Source organism: Budorcas taxicolor, chromosome 21, assembly GCF_023091745.1.
Source record: "Budorcas taxicolor isolate Tak-1 chromosome 21, Takin1.1, whole genome shotgun sequence".
Lineage (NCBI taxonomy): Eukaryota > Metazoa > Chordata > Mammalia > Artiodactyla > Bovidae > Budorcas > Budorcas taxicolor.
This window is the reverse complement of record NC_068930.1, coordinates 36,951,402-36,977,240: the sequence shown is the minus strand read 5'-3', so window position 1 is coordinate 36,977,240 and position 25,839 is coordinate 36,951,402. Positions and strand designations below refer to the sequence as shown.

Genomic DNA, 25,839 nt, shown 5'->3' with positions numbered 1-25,839 from the left:
TATCAGAGGGGTCACAGGGGGAGCCTGTTGAGGCCTCTGAGACACACATACACTCTCGCCGAGATTACACAACCACACGGCCTCAGGTTCACTGACACGGACATACAGTCTTACCACACGCCAATGTGTGCACCCAGACACACGTATGTCACATACGGACATACACACTGATTACCCGTGACATGCTGATGCCACCAGAGGGCGCCCCATCCTTCTGAGCGACCTGGATTCCTATACTACGGGGCTCTATGGAGCTGGCAGACCCGAGGCCAGTCCAGGGCCTGGAGGGAAGGTGCTCCCTCATCTGATGACCCAGCCATAACAGGCTACACACCACCCCAAGCTTACATGTCTTATTCTGTCCCTCTGCCTGGAAGACTGTCCCCCTGCTCTCTGCTGTTAAACCCCAGACTCTTCAAAGCCTAGCTCTTCAAAGCTGCCTTCTCCTGGGCAAAGACTTCCAGCCACCAGACGTGTTTAGTCACCATCTGCCCCGAAGTCTCAACAGCTTCAACAACCACAAGAGGCTCAGAAGCTAGCAGCTTACTCTCAGTAGAAGAATAAGCCCAGAGAGGGCAAGTGACTGGTGTGAGGTCACACAGCAAGGCAGTGGACCTACCGGATGGCCTGTGGTTGCTCAGTGAGGTTCCTGGGTGGTCAGCAGCCCTCAAGGCCTGGTCTGAGGTCCAGGAAAAGAACTGAGGATGCAGGATCTGGCTGACGGGGTGGGTGTGGGGGGGAGCCAAACCTGCCTCTAAGGCCTGTAATCCTCAAAGTCCGCACCCATCAAAACCCTTCAGACAGCCCACTCCTATTAGAGTGCATATTCTCAGGCTCCAAATCAGGGTCTGTGGTCTGGGTAGAGCCCAGGAATCTGCATGTCAGCCACAGCATGTACATGTGTGCATGTGACATGTGGAGGAATATGCAATCCACAGGCAGCCGTGCATACAAAACACTGCCCAGAAACCCTCAGGCACACAACATACAGATGCACAGGTGCACACCCAAGGCACATACACACACCTGGTCACACCCCAAACCATCCAAGCAAGCATGCCTGGCATGACTGCTTGGGTTAGGGGCCCCATTTACCCGGCCCAGACCCCTGCTCAGGCCCCCAGCCCTTTACCTCCAGCAGGTCCCTTCTGATCTCAGCTGCCTCTCCCTGGAAGACATAGATCTTCTTGTGCTGGACCAGGTGCAGGGGGGCCACTGGCCCCTCGACGGCAATGGCCACTTGCAGGGTGGCTTCCGTGTGCACAGGCCCTGCCTCCACAGAAAAGGCCAGGGTATCACGGGGACTGAGGCTGCCGTTGTGGTTGTAGAGAATGGCCTTCTCCAGCAGGTCCTGCTGGGTGAAGCTGGTGACCGTCTGGCTGGCCCGGAGCAGCTGCCCCCAGCGTGGACCGGCTGTGACCTGGTAGTGGACCTCCTCTCCACTGCGGATATCTAGATTGGTGTCCAGGGGGAGCACGTCTGTGTCAATGGTGCCCTGGCCTCCTTGAGGGACCACCAGGCCGGAGCCATTGGCCACGCGGAGGTAGGGCTCCGAGGCCTGCACTTCGAGCAGCGCGGTGGCCTGGTGCTGCCCGTCGGACACCTGCAGCTGGATCCAGCCGCGGTCGGCCCCTGAGTGCACAAACAGGACCCGCCGGTTCCTGAGATCCTCCTGGGTGAAGCGGTATATGGGCTGAGAGGGCTCGTCCACAGCCACGATACTGCCGAAGAGGAGGTCCTTGCGGGTCAGCACCAGCTGAGCATCTGCAAAGCCAGAGTCGGCGTCGCTGAAGGCCACATCGTCCGTGGTCAGCAGCCGCTGCCCGCCACGAGCCACGTGGAAGACGCGGCTGATGGTCTGCACAGGAGCATGATCGTTCACGGGCTGGATGGCCACGCGGAAGACACCCCGTACCTCCTCCCAGGCCATGTCACTGCTGCCCTCGCCCTGGCGGGTAGCCACAAAGGGGATGTCATCTTCCATGGTCTCGGAGTTGTCGTGCTGGTAGACCAGCCGGCCGTGCAGCAGGTCCTCGTTGGTGAAGGAGGTCACCACGGTGGCCTCGTCCTGTGCATCTCGCCACACCAACCTGCCATGGCGGGGTCGCTCCATGACCTCGTAGAGGTAGCTGGCACTGTTGAGACTCTTGACGAAGAGGTGGTCAGCAGAGAGGATGCCCTCCCCGCCCTCAGGCACCGAGAGGAGGACATTGGTGAGGACGGGGGCATCCGGGTCACCGCCAACGTGGATGGGGAAGGTGTACAGCGGGGAGAAGTGCGGCGGGGCTGTGACGCGGAAACGGAAGGCGTCCTCGACTGCCTCTGAGGCACGAGCTGTGGCCCCGTAAGTCACCCGGCCAGCCCGCAGGTCGTCCTGGGTGAAGCTCTGGCCATCTGACAGCCGCGTGCCCTGAAGTTGAAGATTGCCCTTCCTGGGGGCCTGGACCACCTCATAGTGGAAAGTGGTGGGGCTTGGGCCTGCCTCCTCCAGGGTGGCCTCCAGGTGGGCTGTGGTGAGGGCCTCCTGCTGGGTGTTCTGGGTGTGCAGCGGCTCCAGTCGCAGCAGCCACACTGTGGCTCTCTGGACCGTCACTGGGAAGGTCAGATTGCTCAGGGCCTCCTGGCCCACCTGCACCTCTAGGGCCACGCTCTCCACTGTGTCCTCGGTGTGGTGCTGCGGGTCGGTGCTCAGGTACCTTATGCGGCCCTGCTCCACGTCCCGCTGGTGGAAGGCCCGTGTAGATCGCCACTCGGTGCCCTCTGCCCCACCTGCCCCCTGCTTCTGCAGCTCCCCCGACTGCAGGGCCCCGGTGACTCGGAACAGCACGCTCACATCCTGCCCCACGGCATTGGTCTCCACCGACAGGTTGGCGGGCAAGATAGGTGCAGCGGAGCCCTGGGCCAGGCGCAGCCCCGTGTTGTGGAGGACTTGAATGGCTGGCCTGACGGCCACCACCTTCAGCGTGACTGGGGGGCTGGCTTGCAGTCCATCGCTGACCCGGAATGTCAGGTCTGGGGCGGGCCCGCCGCGATGGACGTAGACTAGGCTGCCTGCCTCCAGCTCCCGGCAGGAAAACTCGGTTGCTGGCTCCCCAGGCTGGTCTCGGCGCTCCACGGGTAGGCCGGCAGGGGCACCGAGGAGCTGGAAGGTGAGGCCCTCACAGACGGAGTCTGGGTCGTAGGCCTGGAAGACCTCTGGCCCCAGGGGCTTCTGAGTGTGCTCCAGGATCACCATGAGGCTGCCGTGCGGGAAGATGACGCGAGGTGGGTCATTGACAGGGTTCACCTGAATGGGCAGGATGTATGTTTGGCCCCTGCGAAGGCAGGAAGGCACGGCCCCCCGAGTTGTCACTGACACCTCAAGGACCAGCTGGTCGGAGGGGTCCTCAGAGCCATCATGGACGAAGCGGGCCTTGCGGTTCACCACGTCCAGAAGGGTGAACATCTTCCGTGCCTGGGCGCCCGGAATGTCGAGCTCCAGCTCGCCGTGGCGGCCCCCGCGGCTCACGCTGAACAGTACCTGGGACTTGCGCAGCTCAGCCTCGTTCAGGTCCAGTGTGGGCTGCACGTGCCGCCACTCCAGCCAGGCTGTACCGCCCTCAGCCACCACCAGCGGGCTGACGGTCAGCAGCTGGGTGAAATTGGCAAAGACCAGAGGCAGCCCCGGTTCTGGCACGCAGGGCTCGGGCAGCTCCATGGCCGACCACACCTCGGGCGCCAGGGTGGAGAAAGCTTCGTATGGGCCGTAGGTGTCCTCCTCGTACTCATCTTCCTCCAGCCTGCAGCCGGCTGCCATGTTGCGGGTCAGCCAGGCTTCCCGGAGCCCCTGCCTCTGACTGTTGACACTGAGATCCTCCATGCAGCCCAGAAGGGAGACGTTGACAGCCAGGCCCAGGCGGTGCTCCTGGAGGTGGCGAGAGGCCTCAGCATCCAGCCCCCCAAGGAGGAGATTGCCTCGTGGCTCCAGGTAGCTGAGGACCCCACGGTTGGAAGTCCGTGTGGGGTACTGGTCCACAGAGATTTCCAGCTGGTGAGCATCCACATGGACGCTGACCTCATGGGGCTGCCCGTCGGCCACAGGCATGCTGTTGTGGAGCAGCACAGTGCCCTGGCCCTTCTCCACCACGGCCCGCAGGTGGCCCTCAAATATGTCCACGTAGATGAAGTCCCCCTGCCGGCCCCCAGCCTGGAAGGCCAGGGGCGCCTTCTGGCTCCGTGTGGTGAGTGTAAACTCCAGGGTGCCTTCGTCCCGAGTGCCCCAGGCAGGGAAGGCAGCCAGTGAGTAGGGCCCAGAGAAGCCCATGGCCACATCATCACCAGCAGAGAACTCCTCGGCACAGCCCTCAGGCACATCCGCCGTCAGCGGCCGAAGGAGGCTGCGGCCATTGAGGGTGGCTGTGTGGAGGCAACCCCGCAGGGGTCGGCTGGCTCTCGTCAGGTAGGGCAGGTCAAGGCTCCCCGTGCCCCCCAGGAAGAGCCCATAGGGGACCTCCAGGGGAGCGCCCTGGACTGGGGCTGAGGCATTCAGGAGCCCGTCGACTGACAGCAAGGCCCAGCCATCTGACACGGTCAGCTCCGCGATGTGCGGGACAGAGTCGCTCAGCAGCGTCTCTGCCGGGGTCTGCACCCTCACCTCCTCCTGGCCCAGGAGAAGTCGGACCTGAGGAGACACGGTGGGAAAGGAAGCCGATTGCAACCAGCACTTCTGCGGTAAAAGCGTACCTGGCTCCCCACACTTGGGGTCCCCCGAGCTGAGGGCCTAGGACAAGCACTTCTCAGGCCACTCCCTCTCTTTCCTGCCAGCTCTTTACTCATCCCCCAAACCCTCCCCAAAGTGATTTCTGAACCAGGCCTGGATGGGCTCAGGGGACCCTGATGTGAATCAGATGTGGTTCCTGCCCACGCAGACCTGTCACATGGCAAGATGCTTCCCTAGAGATTCAGCCTAAATTCTTGTATGTCTCCCCTCTTTCCTTAGGTGAGAGGTGTCTCCCCTCTTTCCTTAGGTGAGAGGTGCCAGAAAAACCACCTTGGAATACAGAGGATTCCTCCCCTGGAATAATGGACACCTGAGAATCCCTTGCTGTGTCCCCCAAGTAGAGCAAAACACCTTGGAATCACTGAGGCAGCTAGGCTTATTGTTCAGGGATGGGGCACCCAACCAGATGCTCTGTGTTTTGACCTGTCCAAGAGGCATGGTCCTTGGGGAGAGAAGGTTCTGTCTCTAGGACATTGACACAGAGCTGGCTCTGGTGCAGGGCTCCCACAGCCAGATGGTAGAATGGGTGGTGGCAGAGTATGGAAACTGAAAGAGCAGAGCCCTACGAATTTATGGCCTTAGGAGTCCGTGTATGGAGCGCCTTTCTAGGAGTGTGGCATCAATATACCTGGCAGGAAGAAAGAACATCAGTGCCAGGTTGTACCAGGCCATGTTCAACAGTGACACCTTGTGGCAGTGAGAAGCAATGGCAGCATCAGATGGACAGAGGGGACCAGAGTCCTCTCCCCACTGGAGTGTGGAAACAGATGGCTCCCCCAAAGATAGACTAAGACCTCATGTCCTCAAACTCTTCATGGTTAGGGGAAAGCCTCTAGAGACAGCCAGAAGACTCTTTGCAAATAAAACTTGTGGTGACTTGAACGATGAAATAAAATTAAGGAAGCTGTGGGGCTTCCCAGGTGGCTCAGTGGTAAAGAATCCTCCTGCTAATGCAGAAGACATGGGTTCAGTCCCTGGGTCAGGAAGACCCCCTGGAGAAGGAAATGGCTACCTGTTCCAGTATTCTTGCCTGGAGAACCCCATGGACAGAGGAGCCTGGCAGGCTACAATCCATGGGCTCACAAAAAAGCTGGACATGACTTAGTGTCTGAACAACAGCAGTAGCATTCTTGGTTGTTCCATCACCAACAGACAGTGGTGATACTGTCACAGTGGGGATAGAGGGTGGCCAGGGCTTTGCCAGAGGCATGCACAAGGGTGCTGGGACCCAGGAGAGGGGAATCCGCCCAGGTGAGGAAGGGGTGCCCATGCTGAGACTTCGTGCAGGGAATGAATGAAGCTTGCATCAGGCAGAGTACTGAGCAAAGGCCTGGCAAGAGCAAGAGGCCACAGGATGGCAGAGAATGGAGAGCAGGCGGGGTGCTCAGAACACCCAGGACAGGCGAGGGGTCGTGGTGAGAAGCGTGGCTGGAGAGCAGACGGGCAGAGCCGGTTCCTGAGGGGGCTCACACGACTGTCCATCTCAGAGCGGGGCGGCGGGGGGCAGTGAAAGTGACACGCTCAAGGTCACAGCTGGCGGGTGGGGGTGTGCACTGGAAGCTAGAGTCCAGCAGGGTGACATCACTGACCTGCAGGCGTCCAGAGTAGAGCTGCAGGAGCAGGTAGTCGGCCGGGCCTGCGGCCAGGAGAAGCAGGGCCTCGGGCTGTGCCGTGGAAAACTCCACCTGTAGGTGTATGCTGGTCAGAGCCGTGGCTACAGGCACCTCCAAGTGGTTCTCTCCGAAGAAGGAGGCTGTGTGAAGGAGAGAGCTGTGGTGAAGTGTGGCCCTGTGCTTGGAGGAGGAAAGGAGCCTCAGGGTGGACGGCCGGGCGGTAGGGAGGGCGCTTCAGGCCGGGGCTCTGCCTTGGTTCTCCATGGTGCCCCTTGTGGCCTCAGCTGGTCCCGGCGCCAGAAGGCATGGCCTTGCCTCATGTCCAGCCCGGACCCTGGCTCTGAAGGAGGTCAGACCCAGCAATCCCAAGCATCGAGGTCTCCTCCTTGGGGGTTTCTGGGGCCAGAGGCTTCTGCCAGCTCCGGCTCTCTTCTCCTGGGCCCTAGAGGAATCCCCATCCTGGGTCTGGCTCCTTCCTGGCTCAAAGGGAAACCATCACTGGCCTAATCAAGTGGCCTGATGGCCACAACCCCCAGGGATGAAACTCTAGGAGAACCACTGCTACCCAGACTGATGCCTGCTCAGATTCTTTCTCCGAGGTGCCCATCTGGTTTAGCTCCTGGACTGGCTGGCCACGGCTGAGCCCTGGTGGCGATGAGTCCACTGAAGAGCAAAGGCTCTGAGCCCAGATGGAGAGCATGTGTGATGCCAGACCCAAGAGGGGCCAAAGCTTCCTCCATCACCCTGTATTGCTTCCTGCTGCTTAGCTATTAATGGTTCCTGGTGAGCTGTCAGATCCGGCCCCATTATTTCCACCACGGCCCGGAAGCCAGGGTTCAGCTGAGTTCTCCAAGCCTGGGTCTCAGACTGCAGGCAAGGCCTAGGAGGGGCTGACAGTATGATGGGCCTCCCAAGACAGGAGGTCATATTTGGGGTTTCCCAGGGTCACTGTGTAGGCCCTACACTGGGACACCTCCTCTTTTTAAGTTGTCACCCCCTCCAGGAAATTTCTCCAAATGAGCTTCCCTTGGCCTCTAGCCTGCTGCCACAATTTCTGGTCCATTCCTTTCATGGAGACTAGTGCCAAATATAATACTGACTCTGCCTCCTTGATGTCCAGGGCTGGGGTGGGGTAAGGGGAGACAGGAGGGGGTTAAAAAGATGATTCATCCTCCTTGATCTTCTCTTAAATCCTCTGTGAGTCAGTCAAGGCTGTTGGCCTCATTAGGGATGATCTGGAACCAGCCTTCTACGCGTTGTTCCCCGGGGCGGGTCTGAGCCAGCTAACATGCACCTGAGGAAGCTGCATCAGCCACTGGAGGAGTCCCAGACTTGTGTGCCCTAAGGGTAGTCAACACAGCCTGTAGAGATGGAGGGATGCCCAAGAAAGATGAAGTTCTCCCCTTCAGGCTGAGCTGAAATCCCTTCTACTTATCCCCTCTTGCCAGCACTTGCTGGCCACACCAGAGCCTTCTCTAGAAAGCTAAAAAAAAATCAAAGCAAAAGTGCAAAGCCGTCTAGGTGGACACAGCCCGGTGGGCCCAGCACACCTCGGTGTCCACGAGGGACAGACCAGGGAACTGGCAGCTGGCAGGCACCTACAGGGGTGTTTTATCTGCAAGGTCACGGATTCTGAGGAACAAAACGCAGCACACTAAGCTGGGGGCAGCCGCAGCGCAAGGGGCGGAGGCAGGTGGCCCCCCGTAGGATGGAGCCACCATCACAGCGAAGCTCAGAATGGCTGGCAAGAGATGACCGTTACATTCTCAGGAATGTTGTAAGCCAGGTGATGCTGCCCAGTGAGCTTATTTATACCATGGAAAGAGGCAAAACACATCGATCAGGGCTCCCTGTCTTCCAGAGTGCCTGTTGTTAAACCCTCACTGGCTAATGTGCACTGGCTGGGGGTCCCTTTGCTTCCCAACTGTGTGTGAGTGAGCACAGCCCCTCACTCACACTCCCTTTCACTAAAGGTGGATGTCAACCTGCCAGGGCGTGGTCCAGCTGGGGACCAGGCAGGAACTGAAGCAGCTGGCTGGCTCTAACCGTTGAACCACCTGCCTGCAGCGCCCTTCTGGCATGGGGGAGTACCAGCCTGTTTGGTCTGGTTCTCCAGGCCAGAGTGGGAGGGCGACAGGAAGCAGAGGTGCTTTCCAGAGAGAGCTGGGGTCTGAATGGGCCCATTGAGGGGCTGGGCCCTGCTGTTTCCTGTGTGGCCACGCGGGAAGGGCTCACACAGGCTGCCTTGTGCAGCCGGGAGCACACAGGCCGGGAAGCCCCCTCACCCCAACAGAGGCCTATGAGGCCTTGCTGGCTGGGGTTTTGGAAACTCTGATAGTGCCATTCCCCCCATCCCCTGGTCTTCTGCCGCCTCTCTGTCTCTGATGGGTGGCAGTGGTAAGAACCAAGAGTCTCTGTCCTGGGCGGCAGACCGGGGGAACAGTTGGAGAGGGCCTTCAAATGGAGAAGGCAGGCAGGATAAAGATGGCATGAGCTAGGAATCAATCCTGGAGGGCTTCCTGGGGGAGGTGAGGGTTATGTAGAGGAGCGGAGAGGGAGGGAAATGGGCAATCTCAGAGGGAAGCAAGGCTAAGAGGCTGGCGGGGATGTACAGGTTCTGGAAATGCTGAAGACAGAGGAGTAGAGAGGAAAGCAGCAGGGGCCACACCAGGCTCGGCAGCCTGATAGGGATGCTAGGGCAGCACGGGGGAGAGAGGAGGCCTCATTACAGCCTGGAGGCCTGGCCTTGACTCTCCTGGGTCAAGAAGACCCATGATTCATCAAAACACCAGTTCAGGCATGCAGCAGCTATGTGGGCTCTCCTCTGGGCCAGAAGGGGCCCAATTCAGGCCTCAGTGTCACCATTCTGTAAAATGGGCACCCCTCCCCACTCTCTCCCACTCCTGTCTGTAGGGATTAGTCCTGGAAGTCCCTTTCTGGCCTGAGGTCTGCTCTCAAAGGTGAGTGTGCAGAAGGTCAATGGTGTGGGCTGCTTGGGCAGCTCCAAGCTTTTGGCATGGGGGGATCAGGATGCCTCGGAGGGCCTAAGGGACAAGCAGGAGGGGCAGGACGAGTGTCCCAGCTATGAGTTTCTCTGCCTGGAAGAAGGCACACCAGGCGGGTGTCCTGGGCTGCGCAGATGTGTACTCGCCTGTGTGTGTGAGTGTGTGGGTGGCTGCTGGGAGTGTGTTTTGGGTTTGCGTAAGGCTGTGTGTTTGTGCATGTGTGCGCGTGTGGGCCGGGAGCTGCCAGGACAGAGCAATGATTGTGCCCAGGCCTGTCTTGCCCCTCGGTGCCTGCCCGCCTTCCTGCTCCGGGTTCCATGAAAGGGGCAGTGTATTCCTGGAGGGCTGCCACCCCTCTCGCCCGGCACCCATCCGCCCAAGAGGTTTGCTGAAGGTGGAGAATCCCACAGCTCCCCGCCCTTCCTGCCCACGAACAGGGCGCTGCTGTCTGGGTTCAGGGCGGGTGCCTCCATCCCTCTTCCTGAGACGAGGGCTGGGGGCACAGAAAGAGTCTGTCTCCATCCCCGCCGCACCCCCTCCTTACACATGGAGATGAAGCCTAGGCCCAGGTCCCCCAACAAGCCACCCCCTGGCAGAGCATGGGTTATGCTGGCATCTCCTGGCTCCCTGGGCCACTCCTAGGATGTTTGAGTGAGGACCGGGTCCCTGTCCTTGGGGGACCCCAAACATGAGGCTTACTTGCATCGTGGCGTTCAGCCCTCTACTTGGCAGCAGGATTTTGGCCTCTCAGTCTCTCTCAGGCTCCCCAACCACCCCCCAGGCCAGGGCCAGGGGCTCAAGCAAAGGTGCCTTTCCAGTCCTGGGGCTGCTGCAGACCCAGCTCCTTCCAGGTCCTCGGAACCCCTGGGGCTGGCCAAGTTTGTCTCTCCCTCTGTCCCACGACTCCCTTGTCTCTGCCTCTGCTCATCTACTTCTCTCCTTCTCTTGGTCTTCAGCCCCCTCTTCCCCTTCCCATCCCGGCTGTAACTCGGGGCACCACCCTTGCCCTAGGACAGTCCAGAGAGCCAGACCTGCTCCCCCACCCAGCCCTGGGACCCCCATCCCTTGGTGATGGTTGTACAATATCAAGGCTCTCTGTGGCCCTTGCCTGGAGGAAGGCACTTGGCTTCCACTTACCAGACAGACAACTGAGGCTTCAGAGGAGAAGCAATTTGACAGGAGCTGAAAGCCTGTAGCTCTGGGCCTTGCTGCCTGTCAGAGCCCTGCCTGCCAGGCACCCCACCCCACCCACCCCGGGCAATCAATTTCTGTGTGCCCCGCTTCCATCACATTCCTGGTCGCCTGGGGGCAGCCAGGCAGCCCTGCAGCTGGCATGCGTCATGGGCAGCAGCAGCATTCCTGGGTGTCTGCTGCCGCCTGACTTTATAAGGGAGAAAGTTCGGGAGCCCAGAGCTGCTGGGCAGGATGGCCGGTGGGGAATGCCTGGCCCTGCAGTCAAGGGTGAGCGGCGGGGAACCTGGACCAGGGGATGTGGGCGAGGTTCAGCTAGTGGCGCTGAGATGGAGCAGGAGGTGAGAGGTGGGCGGGGAGAAAAGTGGGAACCCATACATTCACTCACTCATCATTCATTCACCAAAATAATAACATAGCGATGGGAATGGAAAAGGGGAACTAAGTCGAGAGACACAGAAAGCCTGAGAAAGGTATTAAAAGTGAGCTTAAAAAATAAAGACCCTCTCTCCTCCGCAAAGACTGAATTCAGGAATCCAGACGGAGGCCTGAGGTAGGAGATGGAGGAAGAAAAACCAAGAGAGAGCAGGCAGGATGTGGGACAGGAGCAGGGAGACCCGCCAGCCAGCTGGGGGAGGAGGGGTCCCACTCTGGGGTGAAGCTGGGCTTCTTCTCCAGGGCCTCTCAGGGTTTGGCCCCAGGGATGACAGATCCTATTTCTAACCAGATCCTGGGTAGGCAGCGGTGAGGCTGGGAGAGTCCCTCGGAGGGAATCCGAGGGGCTGCAGAGAGCGCCAAGGCAGGGCTGAAGGGCTCTCTGTCTCCCCTCGTTGGGGTGTGTGTGTGGCCCACCTGCGGGCTGAATGCGGCCCTGTGTGCGAGCAGGGATGGGCCGGGTGCTCTGCCCCATCACCCAGGCTCCCTGGACCTCATGCCTCATCCCCTCCTCTCGCGCCTCCAAGGGGCTCATTTTTTCTTTACCAGCACTGTTCCCAAGCCAGGGAACCTCTGGGGAGGCCCGGGTTGGGTGGAAAGTTCCCTCTGATTCAGAACCAGAGTTTCCGCCCCCAGGATTGCCAGCGAAGCTGATGTTCCCGCCACCGCCCCCTACCATTTCGGAGCTGGGAAAGCGAAAGTGTGGGGATGAGAACTCGACCCCACAAAGCACAGCAGACCCCCGAACGACCTCAGTGGGCTGCATGTGGGCATGAGTGTGCCTGAGTGCAGGTCAGCGCCATGCATCACGGCGGGTTGAGGGCAGGCGTGTGGGCAGGTGAGGATTCGGCGCCGTGGGCCCAGTCTGGCTCTGGATACTGGACCATAACTCCCTGGCTACACCTGCTCCTAGGGCCCCCAGGTGAGGGAGAAGCTGCCACCGCATCTACTCAGGTGCCTGACCTTCCCTCATCACATCCCACAGTCCCCCAAGCCTCAGCCCTCCCAAACCGAGCTATGACCTTCCACCCAGGCTGTTTCCACTGAAGATAACAAGGGGGAAGGTTAGAGCGATGACTTCAGGTCAGACCCAAAGGACAATGTAACCTGCCCATGGTGATGACACTGGGGTCATAAAGCCAAGGCTAGGTGGCTTAGCACCTGCCGGGGCTGGCGCCTAGAAGATGCTCACACACCTGCAGACCCACAGCGCTCACGGCACTGGCTCTGCTGCCCTGATTCCAGACCAGAGAGTGACCAGAGCCACCCCAGTGGCCCGCCAACCACCCACGCCTCTCTTGCCCGGCAAGCCATGGCTGTAGGAACAATAGCTTATGGGAGTCAACTTCCGCGTGGCTTCCCTCGTGGCTCATGGTAAAGAATCCACCTGGAATGCGGGAGGCCTGGGTGCGGTCCCTGGGTTGGGAAGATCCCCTGGAGAAGGGAACGGCTATCTGCTCCCAGTAATCTTGCCTCGAGAATCCCATGGACAGAGGAGCCTGGTGGGCTGCAGTCTATGGGGTGGCAAAGAGTCAGGCACAATGGAGCAACTTTCACTTTCACTTTCATGGGAGCTGAAAAAGCAGCCTTCTTCTTGGGAGACAATAGCTGTCTCCACAGAGTGCAGGAATGCTGGGTCCTCCTGCCCACCTCCCCATCTCAACACAACAGAGACCTCACTGGGGTCAAGACGACCCCGCCCTTCCTCACTCCAAGAACTCTTGAGCTCTGAGACTCCCTCTTGGGGTACTTAATCTCTTCAGTTGCCTTTCTGGCTCCTTGCAAGGCCCAAAAGGCCAAAGCAGGACAACAGTTTCCTTAGCTATTGGCTGATCTCTGACCCTGGTCACTGGCCTTGGCTATCATCTAATCAAGCATCCAGAGGCCACCTGCGCTGAGCGGCATACGCTGGGGAGCATTTCCAATTCACAGACCCCCTGTGGAAGGTGAGCACCCTGAAGAGGGATGGGTGGGGGTGGGAGATGCCGAGCTTGGTCCACAGGCACCAACAGGGGCAGGGCTGGTGCCCTGGGCACCCAGTCACGTGTTCCATCCCTGGGGCCACGTGGGGCACAGAGGAAGTGGGAGGGAAAATGAGAGGTTTTGCTGGAAGCAGCAGCCCAGCGTCCACCCAGGCTGGAGGGCTGGGGTGGGGAGGAAGCAGGGCCCTCAATGAAGTCTTTGTGGAGACTCTGCTGCTCCCTGGGGTGGGGCGGCCGCAGTGCGCAGCAATTCCCAGTGGCTTTTCCTTGCCTTGTAATTTGCCTCGTTCTAGGGCGGCTGGGTGGATTTCCATGCCCTTTTCCACATCCCCTTCCCTCCGGCTTTCTTGGCCACAGAAGCAAGGTGGGATCCTCATCTCAGTGGGCCCGGGCTGAGAAGAAAGATAGGGAAGGACCCTTGCCTGGCGTCGGGCCTGCAGCCCCCAGCCCCCATCAGGGTCCTTGTGAGGTTGCTCCCATTTTACAGGTGAGGAAACTGAGGCTCGACGGCAGTCGTCTGTGTTAGGGTGTCAAGATGGGCTGCGGCCAGGCTGGGATTCAAGCCCCCATGCATGTGGTTCCAGAGCTGGGTGCTGCGGATTCAGGGAGGGGTGTGTGCACATGGAAGCACGGAGGGGAGTGGGGTTAGTTACTGTCTGTGAATCGGAAGTGGAGCATCTGCTTCTGGCCCCAGCGGGAGGAGGGTGTGAGAGCTGGCCCCCTGCCTGGGCAAGACACAATTTTTTCCTTCCCTTCCTGTCCTTGGGGGCTCCCTCTCTCAGGGTTGAGGGTGGAGGTGGGAGGGAGTGAGCGGGGCCGGGGAGCATCTGCTTGCCATGGGTGGTTTGGCAGCCGGCCTTTCCCAGTGTGGCTGGCTTGGGGCTGGCCGGACCAGGGAAGAACCTTCTTCAAGGCTGGCTGAAGGCGGCACGTTCCAGAAACAAGTGATAAGTGCTACTCATGCCCACTGGGGTCTTGGAGGTCAGAGAAGAGGGTGGAGAGGCAGGGGTGTGGGCTCTGCCCAGGGTGAGATGGGGCTCTCTGGCGGGCCAGCCCCTGTTGTGGCCAGAAGCCAGAGCCCAGATGCCTGTTGCTCATCTCCAAGTCTCCCCATCGTTCTGGGCTGAGAAACCGCTGAGGGCAGGGCTGCCGGAGAGATGTCTCAGGGCTTCCCCCAGCCTGGCAGGCAGATCTTGGAGACAGTGAGTGTGCAAGCTGGGATGGGGATACTGGAAGCAGTGACTGTGGGTTTGGACAGAGGCCTGGCCCCATTTGGCTCAGATTGTGTTCAACAGGCTGAGTGCCTCAGAGAAGCCACCACCATCTGTGCCTCAGTTCCCCCACCTGAAATATACGATAGAGGGGTGGGGTGACCCCACAGACAAAAGTCCCACATCCAGGAGACTGGGGAAAGCAGAGGCTTGGATCAGGGATCACCCACCAACCTATACACACACCCTTGGCCTCTGGCCAGCCCAGGCCAGCAGAAAGTGGCTGCTGGAGAGGTGTGATCACTACAGCAGGCAGAGCACGGCCGCCTCCGGCCTGAGTGGCCACAGGCCTGGCTAGACTGGAGGCTCTGGAGGGCAGGACCCAGCCCCTATATCCGCAGGTCAGCTCATCTGCCATCCTGGAGGCTCACACACATGCACCAGCAGGGAAACATCGGCACCCAAGGGGATGCAGGGACAACGATGGGACGTGCCCGCAGCATGGCTTTCCCATCAGCACTGCTGTCTGACAGCAGACAGGCCGAGAAGCAAGTCCCTGGCGTTGGTGTTGTGCCCACAGGAGTGTGTGGCCTCAGAGGGTGGACCAGGAAACCTCAGTGCCCTGGCTGGGGGCCTCTGTGCTAACCAGGATCCACCAAGATCCCCAGACTGACACCCCCTGCCCCACCGCTGGGCAGGCCTGACTCCTCTTGGAATAGTTCCTAGCCTAGCACTCTCACCTGCCAGCTCTGTAGACCCCTCCAGCCTGTCAGCACCCACTGAGCTGTGCCCCATCCCTGGCCCCCTCTCTCCAGCCCCCTACTTCTCCCTGGGGTTCAGGGACTGCCTCTTTGCTCTGGTACACCTATCTGTGTCCCCAGCACCAAGTCTCCAGGGCTCTGGGCCTGCCTGCCAATGCCCTCTGGACATTTACACCAGGAACACCCATGGGGAGCCCCCCAAACCCAAGTCCACTTGTTCAAGCCAGACTCAGCATCATCTATCCTCCAACTTGCTCACCACCCAGTGAAGGGCCCATAGGCACCCACTGCTGGGCAGAAATCCAAAAGTCACTCTGACCCTCTCCCTCCTCCTGACCTTGAATGAACTTCCCATCCATTCAGCCCCTTCACAGTCCTTCAAATGTGTCTCCCATCCTGCCTCCCTGTGCCATTCCGCAAGACGATGGTCACCATCCCTCGCCTGGCTTAATGAATTTCCTGCCTCCCTTTGTTAATCGCAGCCACAGTTAGCCTAAACTGAGTCGCTCCATCATCCTCGCTCGCCTGGATGCCTTCTATGGCTCCCCAGTGCCTCCCACCGAGCCCCCAGTCCTCTGGTGTGGCATTGAAGATGCTGGGTGACCCTGTTCCCACCCTGCCAGGCTCTCCTGTTCACTCCTTCAAACACCCAAAGGTACCAGGCTCACCAGACCTCGGCTGTTTTCCCTCCACACCTGACAGGTCTGCACTCCGGCCTTTGCTCAGGCTGGGCCTTCTGCCCAGCAAGCTCTCCTTTCCCTTTTGGCTGTGAAATGCCCTCGTGCTCCTTCAGGAAAGACAGGCTCCCCACCCTTCTCCAGCCCTTGGCTCCTTTTCCCGCATTTGGGGTGCAAACAGACTCCACCACAGCTTGAGGAGTTGTGTGACTGTCACCTCTCTCTGTTAACACTGTGAGTCTCAGGGACAAGACTGGTGATGGGAGGTGGCGAGAAACGGAGGGGAAGGCCTGGCACGGCAGGAGGGGGCCGTGCTCCCTGGCTGACCCAGCCGGGAGGGGTTGCACCTGAGAGGCTTGCCCCAGCTCTGCCCCTCCAACTTGTCTTACCTCCGGGCTTGCTTCCAGTCCCCCTCTGCCCTCCGGGGCCCCAGTGCCTGCAGGTTGGGGCAGGGTGGGGAGGGGTGGGACACAATGGCTGGCGCAGCGAGGCACTGCCCCAGCCGGGGAGTGCTTTTCTGGGCCTGTGGTGACAGTCTGGTGCTTGTTTTGAAAGAAAATAGACTCTGAGCCCCTATTTATAGCTGGAGGCCACAGCCACGGACAGGAGATGGATGGACAGGAGATGGATGGCGTTTGAGGCTGTGCAGGCCCGTGCGCAGGCAGGGGCTGGGGGTGGAGCCATTCCCAGGCCCCCTGCCCCCCTTTCTCAGCCTCCAAGCAAACTGTCTGAGGGATCCTAACATTCCCTGGGACAGGATGCAGCCTGCGCTCTGGGGAGGGAAGGAGGGGGCTTGGGTGATGAGGATGGAAATTTTCTCGAAGAATGGGTCCCTGGGGCCCAGAGTCCATGGTGGGAATGGCTGGAGGTGAGGGTGTGTGATATCTAGGAGTCTAGGAGGTGGAGAAGGGCCTGCGGAGAGTGCGAGTGCCATCTGCCATTGCGACTGGGTGATGGAAGGAGAACAGGCCAGGGCCAGAGAGATGGGGCAGCCAGAGAGGGCCAGCAGCGGTGGGGAGAGAGATGGAGAGACAGCCTTGGGGAGAGATGGGGAGAGGCGGGGGTGCGGGGCCGAGCTGCGGCCCAGCTGACATGGTGAACAGAGGGGAGAGAGAGGGGAGCAGGGGAAGAGCTGAAGTGGGGGTTCTGTACCACAGAAAGTCTTCATGGTGCTCTGCGCAGACTGGTCAGTGCATGTCGGATCCAGGTGAGGAAGGGCAGGAATCAGGCATCTCTGTGGCCTGTACCCCAGAAGGCCAGGCCTCTGCCTGCTCCTACCACATCCAAGGCTGCAGTGTGCCTGGCAGTGCACGGCTGAGAGGCCCCGGGGTCTCTTTGGAGGCAAAGCAAAGCTGTGGGGGCAGAGCTGATGTTGAAGGGCTTTGTTGCCAAGGTCTCTGAAGGGCTGTCCTGAACAGGGGGGTGGGGTTGTTCCAGGACTGCTGGGGACAGGTCTGGGTTCTGACGTGCTGGGTGGGGAGCTCCCTGGGCCTGGAGGGGTTCCAAGCTGAGGCGGTGGCCAGGGGTCACACCTGCCGCTGGCTTCTATTCAGGCCCCTGCCTTGGTTGGGCCATTGGGGGGTAGGGGTGTCTATAGTCCCGGTCATGTGTCATGGAGTTATAGCCACAACCGGTGACTCAGACAGTTAAAAAAGGAGCAGCTCTGAGCAATGAGTCAACTGGCTCTGGAGGGGCTGGGTGGGTCTAGCTGGTACAGGATGGGGTGGTCTGGGTTTATTTTTGGTGGGGTGGGGCTAGGGCCAGGGGGCTGGAAGATGGGAACCGGGGGTGGAGAGGAGCCGTTGCTCTCATCCCAGGAGAACCCCAGGGCTCTGTGCCAACTTAGAAAAATGGTTTCTCCATGCCAGGGAGCTCTGGCAGCCCGGGCCGCCTCTCAGTCCTGTTCTAAGCCCAGTCTGCCTTGCTGTGTGGACCCAGACAAGCAGCTGGCTGTCTCTGGAAAGAAGCAGAGATCTTTCTCCTGCTCCGAAGAGGCTCGAGCTCAGAATTTTAGAGCTGACCTTGGAGAATGGACATCTGACCCAGAGACCCAGACGGACAGAGGTCTGCTCAAGGCCACACAGCAGGGCCACGTATCCCAAGGGCTGACATTACACATTTGACTCAAGTCCCTGCAACATCTCTCCTATCCCAGGGCTGTCAACAGTTGGAGGGGCAGGCTTCTGTTCGAGTACCTTCTCCTTGGAAGGGTTCAAGCTGGGCTCCAGATGAGCGTCTGGAAGCATAAGGGCCAGATGCTCAGAGGTGGAACCTGAGCTGGGGACAGGACCCTGGACTCTATTAACGTACCACCAGGGAGCTGGCCAGTCTTTGCCCAACAGTCTGTTCAGGGGATGAAGGCAGAGGATGCCCCCACACTGGGATCATGGCTTGCGGGGGCCAAGGCTCTTTACCCAGAGAGTCTGTCCAGTTGGCACTCCCCTAGGCTGCTCACCCCCGTCTGCAGCCATTTCCTGAGACCCTCCCTCATCTCTACCAACTCTGATCTCACACATCCACAGACTCAGGCATCACCTATACCTCTGGTGGGTCCAAGCAGCCCAGGCAGGGCGGAGAGAATCCTCAGTTTTCCATTCGAGATCCTCTTGATACAGATGCAGCCACTGCTGCTTGCTGAGTGGCAGTAATAACCACACAGGAGCTCCAGGGGAACCATCTCACATCACGGGGCCCTGGCCTCCAGCCCCTACCGTCACAGGAGCCCGAGAAGGGTGGGCAGAGAGCAGGGAGAAGACAGGCTTCCAGGCTCCCCACCCTATAAAGGTCTTGCTCCCCGCTCCTTCTCTCCATCCCCATCCATCTACTCCTGGGACAGGAGTCATTTGGTCACTCATTCACCAGATTGGTTGTGCTGCATCTTCGCTCAAGTGTCTCTATCCAAGGGGCCGTTAGGCTTTGGGGTGGGGCTCGGAGGCGCTATTCTGCTTCTCCTCACACAGGACAGGTGTGTGGACCTCAGCCCAGTGAGTCAATCAAATGTAGCCTTCCACTCACCCCCCTGTTCCTTTTGAAGGGTCCTGGGTTGGCTGGCAGGCAGACGCTGGCTTGACAGCTCCATTTTCCACATCACTTTGCTCCAGACAGACTGTCTTTTAGGGCCACCTCATCCAGTCCCCTGCTTTGGAAACTTTCTCAAAGATTCCTAAGCAGGAACCCCACACTCCCACCTTGCTCCAATGATGGGCCTGCCCCCCTCCAGAAGAAGATGGTAATAACGGAATATTAGCAACCTCAGGAGCAGGCACCTACTGAGCATTTACTCCAGACAAATCCTAAACACACAGGAGGTAGGAATTATTTATCCTATTTTAGAGAGGAGAAAACTGAGGCTCAGAAAGGCCTGGTCTCTTGCATCGAGTGGCTGGGTGGGAACTGAATTCTGAGCTGTCTTCTACCGTGTTCTTGACCAGGTGAGCCTGGCCTCCTGCCTCCCCCAGCCCTGCAGAGCTGAGGACTCAGAGGAGGGAGAGGCGGGGCCTGAGTCAGGATGCGGGGTGGGCGGGAGGGAAGAAGCTTACTCTGAGCTGCCCCAAGACGCCCAAAAAGGGTGATTCGTTCCTTCCCTCACGATGGTGAGAAGCGTGTGTGTGTGTGAGTGTGTCTGGGCCTGAGGCTGGCCTGGCTGACCTCCAGCTGTAGGAGAGCTGCGCCGGCCCCAGTCGCTGTACACAGGGAAGGGGCAGGGAGGGGCTGGAGTCATGGGAATCAACATCCTGGGCCCACTGATATTTATAGCTGCCCCCTCTTGAAATATGGGGAGGAGGGGCTGCTCTTAGGTGGGAACGGAAGTTGGTCTCCTTCTCTCCGCCCCCTCGATCTTCCCAGAGAGCAGGATGGCCCAGGCTAGGGGCCCTGGCTGGGTGGTGGAGCTGGGGACTGTATCCTGAGCTGGGGGCTTCTCCCAGACTGCTTGCTTGGGGGCTGGACACTCCTAACAAGCTCCTTAGCCAGGCTGTTGAAAGCACTCTATGTGTGTGTGTGCACGTGTGTGCAAGCATGCACACACACACGTGCACACATACCTACTAGGTGTCACATTGATGGAGGTCACAGAATAAGGGCAGGGTCCAGGTAAGAGTAGGGGGAGAAAGGCCTGTAACCCCGCAGAGATGGAGGGTAGGGCCCCAGCAGGGCGGCAGACCAGGCTGCAGCCCGCAATAATCAGTGGCTAGAAACGGCAGCCCAAGCAGGGGGTGGTGCTGGAGCTGAACCTTGAAGGATGGAGAGAAAAGGAGAGACCAGCTGTAGGCAACAGCGTGGGCAGCGGTGGAAGGGTCCCAGGGATTACGGATTGTTATCTGATGGTCTAGTGCACCAGCCAGACGATGGGACACAGCGTAATCCTTGAACGCGGATCCCAGCTGATCTGCTGGGGAGAGAGAGGGCCCAGCCACAGCTCTGGGTCCTGCAGGCAGGTGGCACCACAGCGGGTGCTGTAATCTTGATTTGGATTCTTTGTAAGCCAGGAAGTCCTCTCTTGTATCTGACCTGGCTCTCCCCTGCTCTCAGAATGTTTTAACTCAAAGCAATTAATTAGTTTTTACAGAGAAGGCAAATGGCACCCCACTCCAGTACGCTTCCCTGGAAAATCCCATGGGCGGAGGAGCCTGGTAGGCTGCAGTCCATGGGGTCGCTAAGAGTCGGACACGACTGAGCGACTTCGCTTTCACTTTTCCCTTTCATGCATTGGAGAAGGAAATGGCAACCCACTCCAGTGTTCTTGCCTGGAGAATCCCAGGGATGGGGGAGCCCGGTGGGCTGCCGTCTATGGGGTCGCACAGAGTTGGACACGACTGACGTGACTTAGCAGCAGCAGCAAGCCTTTTTTACAAAGCCACAGAACGCTTTATCAGAACTGTATCTTACACAAAACCTCCATCTATAAACACATGTTCATGGGACTGCTATGCATGAATCAGGGTGGCACAAGCATCCTGTATTCCCAGATATGGGAATGTAAAGTCCTGGAGCACCTCGGACACAGTCTGAAAATCCTTGGTTGGCTCAGTGATCTCTATGCCCCTTGTGGGCCCTGTCCTGGGCTCCGCAAGATTGGGGCGACCTCAGAGAAAAGCAGAGGGGAGGTCTGCCCTCTGGAAGCTGCTGGCCATATGGGGGAGGCCACATCCAAACCAGGATACAAGGACAAGGAGCCGAGAGGCCTACCACCCATCCTGCTAAGGACTTGCTGTCTGACTCTGAGAAAATAGCAGGCCCCTCTGGGTCCTGATTTCCCTACGAATATCCTGGGGGAGCTGGCCTGGGCTGGGGAGTCCCTGCAGTGAGGACTGGGAAGGGAAGCCACCTCACTGACCACCAGGGCACTTAAACCATGAGAGACACACACTGAAACAGTTTAGCCTGAGCAGTGGTGGGACGCCTGGCTGATACCCATTGGCACTGGCAGAGCTGGCTCTTTGGCAGGCTGGGAGCGGCAGGGGTGTGGGCAGGAGCTGAGTGGGAAGAAGGAATGGTCAACAGGAGAAAAGCTGTCCAGAACATGGGTGAGCCATGCCACCAAGCCCCTGTGACGGCAGCCCCAGGGCACTCCCCTGCATCTGAGGCCATCCTGGCTGTCAGGGGTGGGGTGGTAGGCATTCTTGAAGAGGATCTGCTTGTGCCGTGAGGAAGCGGGGAGGGTTTAGAAAGGTGAGGGGCAGTTGTTGGAGGGGTCTGCGGAGACGGACACAGAGATCTGGGGTTCTTAGGGGACTGTCTTTCTCCTAAAGACCTGTCTCTCTCCCCTGGTGGGGGGCTGCCCACCTGGCCTGAGCTGTTGTTGGGGTGAGTGAGAACACCATAGCCCGTGTGCCCAAAGAGTGGCCGGAGGCTAGTTCCTGAGGTTCTCAGAGTCTGTTTCCATATCTGTAAAATGGGAATTTTTCTGACTTGCAGAGCTGCCATAAGGCTGCAGGACAACATGGCCAGTGCCCACTCCAGGGCTTTCTCTGGAGTTATGGACCCTGTTTGGAGTTATGGACCCTTCTGAGAAGCAGAAAGAGCCACGAAGCCCTACCCTAGGGAGAATCCAAGTTCAAAATTGTTCATATGAATTCAGTTCATTCAAAAATTACTCACATATATTCAGTAATAATGGTACTACAGTTCTTTGGAAACACACCCTAAACCTGTACCTGGAGAAGGAGTCTTTTATTATTATATTTTCTTGGTCTCATCTCAAAGCATGTGGGATCTTAGTTCCCCAACCAGGGATCAAACCTGTGCCTTTTTCATTGCAAGTGCAGACTCTTAACCACTGGACCACCAGGGAGGTCCCTGGAGAAGGAGTCTTAACTCTTAAAGGCTCTATAGTACAGGGCACATGCTGGGTCAGGGCATGCTAGAAGCAAAAGGGCAGCTGGATGGGGCGGGAGCTGGGGAGAGGTAGTGAAAATGCTGAGGGACCTGGAAGGGAGGAGACTCAGGCCCCAGACCCAAAGGCCCCCTTGTTTACTTGCTCCTGGCACTGAATAGGAGCCCCAGTGCAGCTCAGCACCGCCTGCCCCCCATCTTGTCCTCACCTCTTTCCCTGAAGGCTCCACCCAGCCCAGGTCTGGGAGCTGGTTTTGTACACAGTTGCGCAGGCCCACAGCTGTGTATGCCAGTGTGTGTCAGGGCTGTTTCCAGTTCCCCCGCCCCCACCCGCCCCCTCCTGGGCAGCACGCCCAGTTCCCTATACACTTCCTCTGAGCGCTCTGCACACCCTACTCCCCTCCCGCCCTTCGTTGGCGGCCTGGCCCACCTGGCGCAGCCCCCTCCTTGGGCCCCCCAGGCGGGCAGCACTGAAAGGCTCTTCTTGTCTTGGTTGGGCAGGCAGGAGGGTGAATGTTGGGAAGGGGGGCTCAGTTATACTTGGTTTTGGAACAGCACTTTCAGAGTCCGGGTGGGCTGGGCCGAGGGCACTGGCCCCTGCTCCGCTCTAGAGCGCTGGAGCCCCAGTGTACACACACACAGACACACACACAGACACACAGACACAGACACAGACACACACACACACACACACGACTCAGAGGCTGTCTCTGTCTCCAGTCAGAGATGGTCCCCCAGACCATCCTTAGAGGCAACAGTCTACCCTGGCTCAGTTCCGTGCTTCTGATGCTCCCCTGCCCCCACCCTAGCCCTGCTCTTTAAGACACCCCCATCAGTTCAGGGCCCCCACCCAGATGACACAAGAACCCTCTCCACCTGGCACTCCCTCCTGAGTCCCACTTGTGCCCCTTCTCTTCTGCCTTTCAAAGTCAGCTATGCGAGGCAGGCAAGAGGTGCAGAGCCGCTAGCCCCGTATGCTCTGTAGCCACTCGGACCTCCCAGTTTTGCTTGTGCTATACCCCCCTCTGGAACCACATCAGCTCCAACTCAATCTCCCCAATGCTTGTGGCTCTGCCGGGACTCCCACAGGGCTTAGAAGGGAATGGACACCACACTTACCATGCACACCGGCATAGGGGCCCAAGCCTAGCTGACTACGCAGGTGGGGAGCTCCCACAAAGTGTGACTGGGGGGTTCCTCCTGGGCAGCTGGGCTTCTCTGCGGGTTAGACCACTTTGCTTCCTCCCTGGGCCCTCAGTTTCCCTGTGTGTACAATTGGAAGGTTGGCCCAGGTGGTCTCTAAAGGTGCTTGACTCTCAGGCCCCATGACCTGGATGCTCTGGAATGTTGACGAGTGTGGGGAAAGCATCCCAGTGTGCCTCACTCTGGTACCTGAGACTCAGAGGCTTTTGGGGTAGGCTTCTGGTGTCCAAGATGGGTGGGAGTGATACATTCCGCGGGTAGGGGCTGCCCCTATTGCAGAGACCAGGACAGGGAGCCAAGCCAGGCCTGGGGACAGAGGTGGGCTGCTAGAGGGGAGCTCAGACTGGGAGGAGGCCAGGGTACTAGCTCACCCACCCCCTCACCACTTCCAAATCCCTCCTAAAGGAAGGGGTTGCTGGATGTTTTTAGCCCCACTGGCTGCTCTCCTCTCTAAAACCTGCACTGGCTCCCTACTGCCAGCAGGGCTTAGGCTGTGAGCTGCATTTTGCCATTTCAGGTTTCTGTGCCCCACCCCAGTGGCTCTTACTGGCTTGTGCTCAAAATATACATGCCTTCCATCCAGGCTACTGGCCTCCTTATCTCCGCTCACACCCATCTCAGAGCCTGAGCTCACTGACCCCCTTCCCATCCTCCAAGGTTTAGCTCAAGGATCACCCTCTGTCCCGCCTTAGTTTGCCTCTGAATTTCTTTTCACCACACTCCTCGTGTGGATCTTTGCAGACACGGTAGGAGTTGCTGTTTGAGTTTTAATTTGCTTTTCTGCCTTCTGAATGAGTCCAAGTCCAGTCTGTATTTCTGTGCACTCCCGACTGCCCAGCACGATGTCTGCACGTTGCTGATGCTGGGAAGGTATTTGGGAACGGCTCTCAGTTGAAGCCCAAGGAGGTGGGTCCTGGAGTTGCTTCTTTGGCTAGAGGCTGGGGGCTGGGTGTGTACCCATCTCTCTAGCGGCTCAGATTCCCCTTTCCCATCTCTCTAGAGGGTCAGCCTATCACCCACCCCCTGAGACCTTGAAGGATGGGGTCCTTGGGGATGGGAACAGGGAGCCTGGGGATCAGCTCTGACTCACTCCAGTGGGGGGCTCTCCCCTGACTCATTTCCCTTTTGGGTACCGTGTGATTACTATCCATTTGAACCGGCTTCCCCATCTGATGGGGAGAGGGGTGTGGCCTAGGTCCTTGGAAGGGAGACTCAGGCCCTTCTTGGGCTCAAAGTTGTTCTTGGGAATGGTCCCGAAAGATGTAGGCTGAAGCACTGATTCATACATACATGGGTACTAATGACTGATGGGCCCTGAGGCCACAGTTCTTAAGGCATAACTAGACCATGCCTTCACTAAGGGAAGAATGCCATAATGGTGGGATTTCTGGCATTGGAATAGAGACTGGATAAGTCCTAGCACCTCTCAGATGGCATTCCATTTCTGCTGGAGTCAAGCACCAATGGCTGGGACAGAGAGGTGTGCAGGGGGTCGCCCAGGGCTGTCTGAGGGGCGCCAGCCCTGCCTCTAGGAGGCTGAAGAGTGGGTGGTCTTGTCTGTCACCAGCTAGGCTTTCTCAGTGAGGAGAGAGAAGACAGGGAGGGGAGGAGGGAGTGGTGGTGAAGACAGAGAATGCACCCGGCAAGAGGAGCAGGAGCAGAGTGGGGCGCAGCTGGAGGAGACCCAAGGATGCTGGAGGAGGTGGCAGCTGGGGTGCATTTGGGGCCCCACACAGGGTGGGGAGGGTGGCTTCCTCCCTGCCGCCCACCTTGCAGCGCTCCCCGTTCCTGGCCTGGGTGTTGGAGGTGGGGTCGCCCTGTCACCAGGTGTCCTTTGGACACTGACTCGGTCACAGAGAGCCTGCTGGACACGGGGAGCCCAGGCGGCACCAGGGCGTCCCCTCTGGGTCTAGAGGACAGGCCTGCACAGAGCCACGCCCTAGGCAAGCGACCCAGGGGGAACCTCAGATAACCAGAGTCCACTTGGCCCCCAGATGGAGAGGTGTCGCTGGGGATCCTGCCTTCCCTGGGTGGGGGGTGGTGCTGCCAGAGACCCCAGCCAGGGATGGCAGAAGTGTAGCCCCCTCGTTTCCCCGTCTGGGGGCCACTCCTGGGTCCTCCTGTCCCTTTTCTCTGCCTAAGAAACGCTTCACCACTCCGCCAGTCTGGGTCGGGGTCTCCGGCCCCTCACTCACCTGTGGATGCTGGTCCCACCAACACAGCGAAGGTCAGAGCCAGGGCCAGGTCGAGGGCTGGAAGCGGGACCCGGGGACCCCAGCGCATCGCGGCGGCGGGCTGGGCAGCGGGAACTTGCGAGGAGCGGAGTCCGGAGCCTGGAGCTTGGACGCCAGAGTCTTCGAGTTGAGAGAACTGGCGCGGGCTGGGGCTCCCGGGCGTCCCGCCGCCTACTTAACGCCGGGGCGGGGCAGGCGCCGACCCGCGCTCCAGTTTCAGGCCGGGGCTCTCCCGGCGGCCCCCCCACCCCCAGCCGTCTTAAAGGGCCCGTGCAGGTTCTCCTCCCCGTCGAGGGTGAGAGGATCCTTACAGCTCGGTCAGACCCAGGCTCCAACTTAAAGATTCAGAACGAAATCCCAGAGGAGCCCGGATTCCCCGGGGCTCCGACTCAAGGGCTCCCGGGAGAACTCCTCTGGGAGGAGATGTGAGCTGGG

At 59.2% G+C, this 25,839-nt stretch overlaps 1 protein-coding gene across 1 annotated transcript in view; it reads right to left on the bottom strand.

The window, feature by feature from the left end:
* Window positions 1-25,532, bottom strand: part of CSPG4 (chondroitin sulfate proteoglycan 4) — a 35,535-nt gene extending 10,003 nt beyond the window's left edge. The window contains exons 1-3 of the mRNA XM_052659769.1: window positions 25,366-25,532; window positions 6,349-6,512; window positions 1,133-4,660 (exon numbers count right to left, since the gene is read on the bottom strand). Of these exons, the coding sequence (XP_052515729.1) occupies window positions 1,133-4,660; window positions 6,349-6,512; window positions 25,366-25,453 (3,780 nt within the window). The 5' untranslated portion in view covers window positions 25,454-25,532. The remainder of the gene's footprint in view (window positions 1-1,132; window positions 4,661-6,348; window positions 6,513-25,365) is intronic.
* Between the last annotated feature and the right edge of the window lie 307 nt (window positions 25,533-25,839).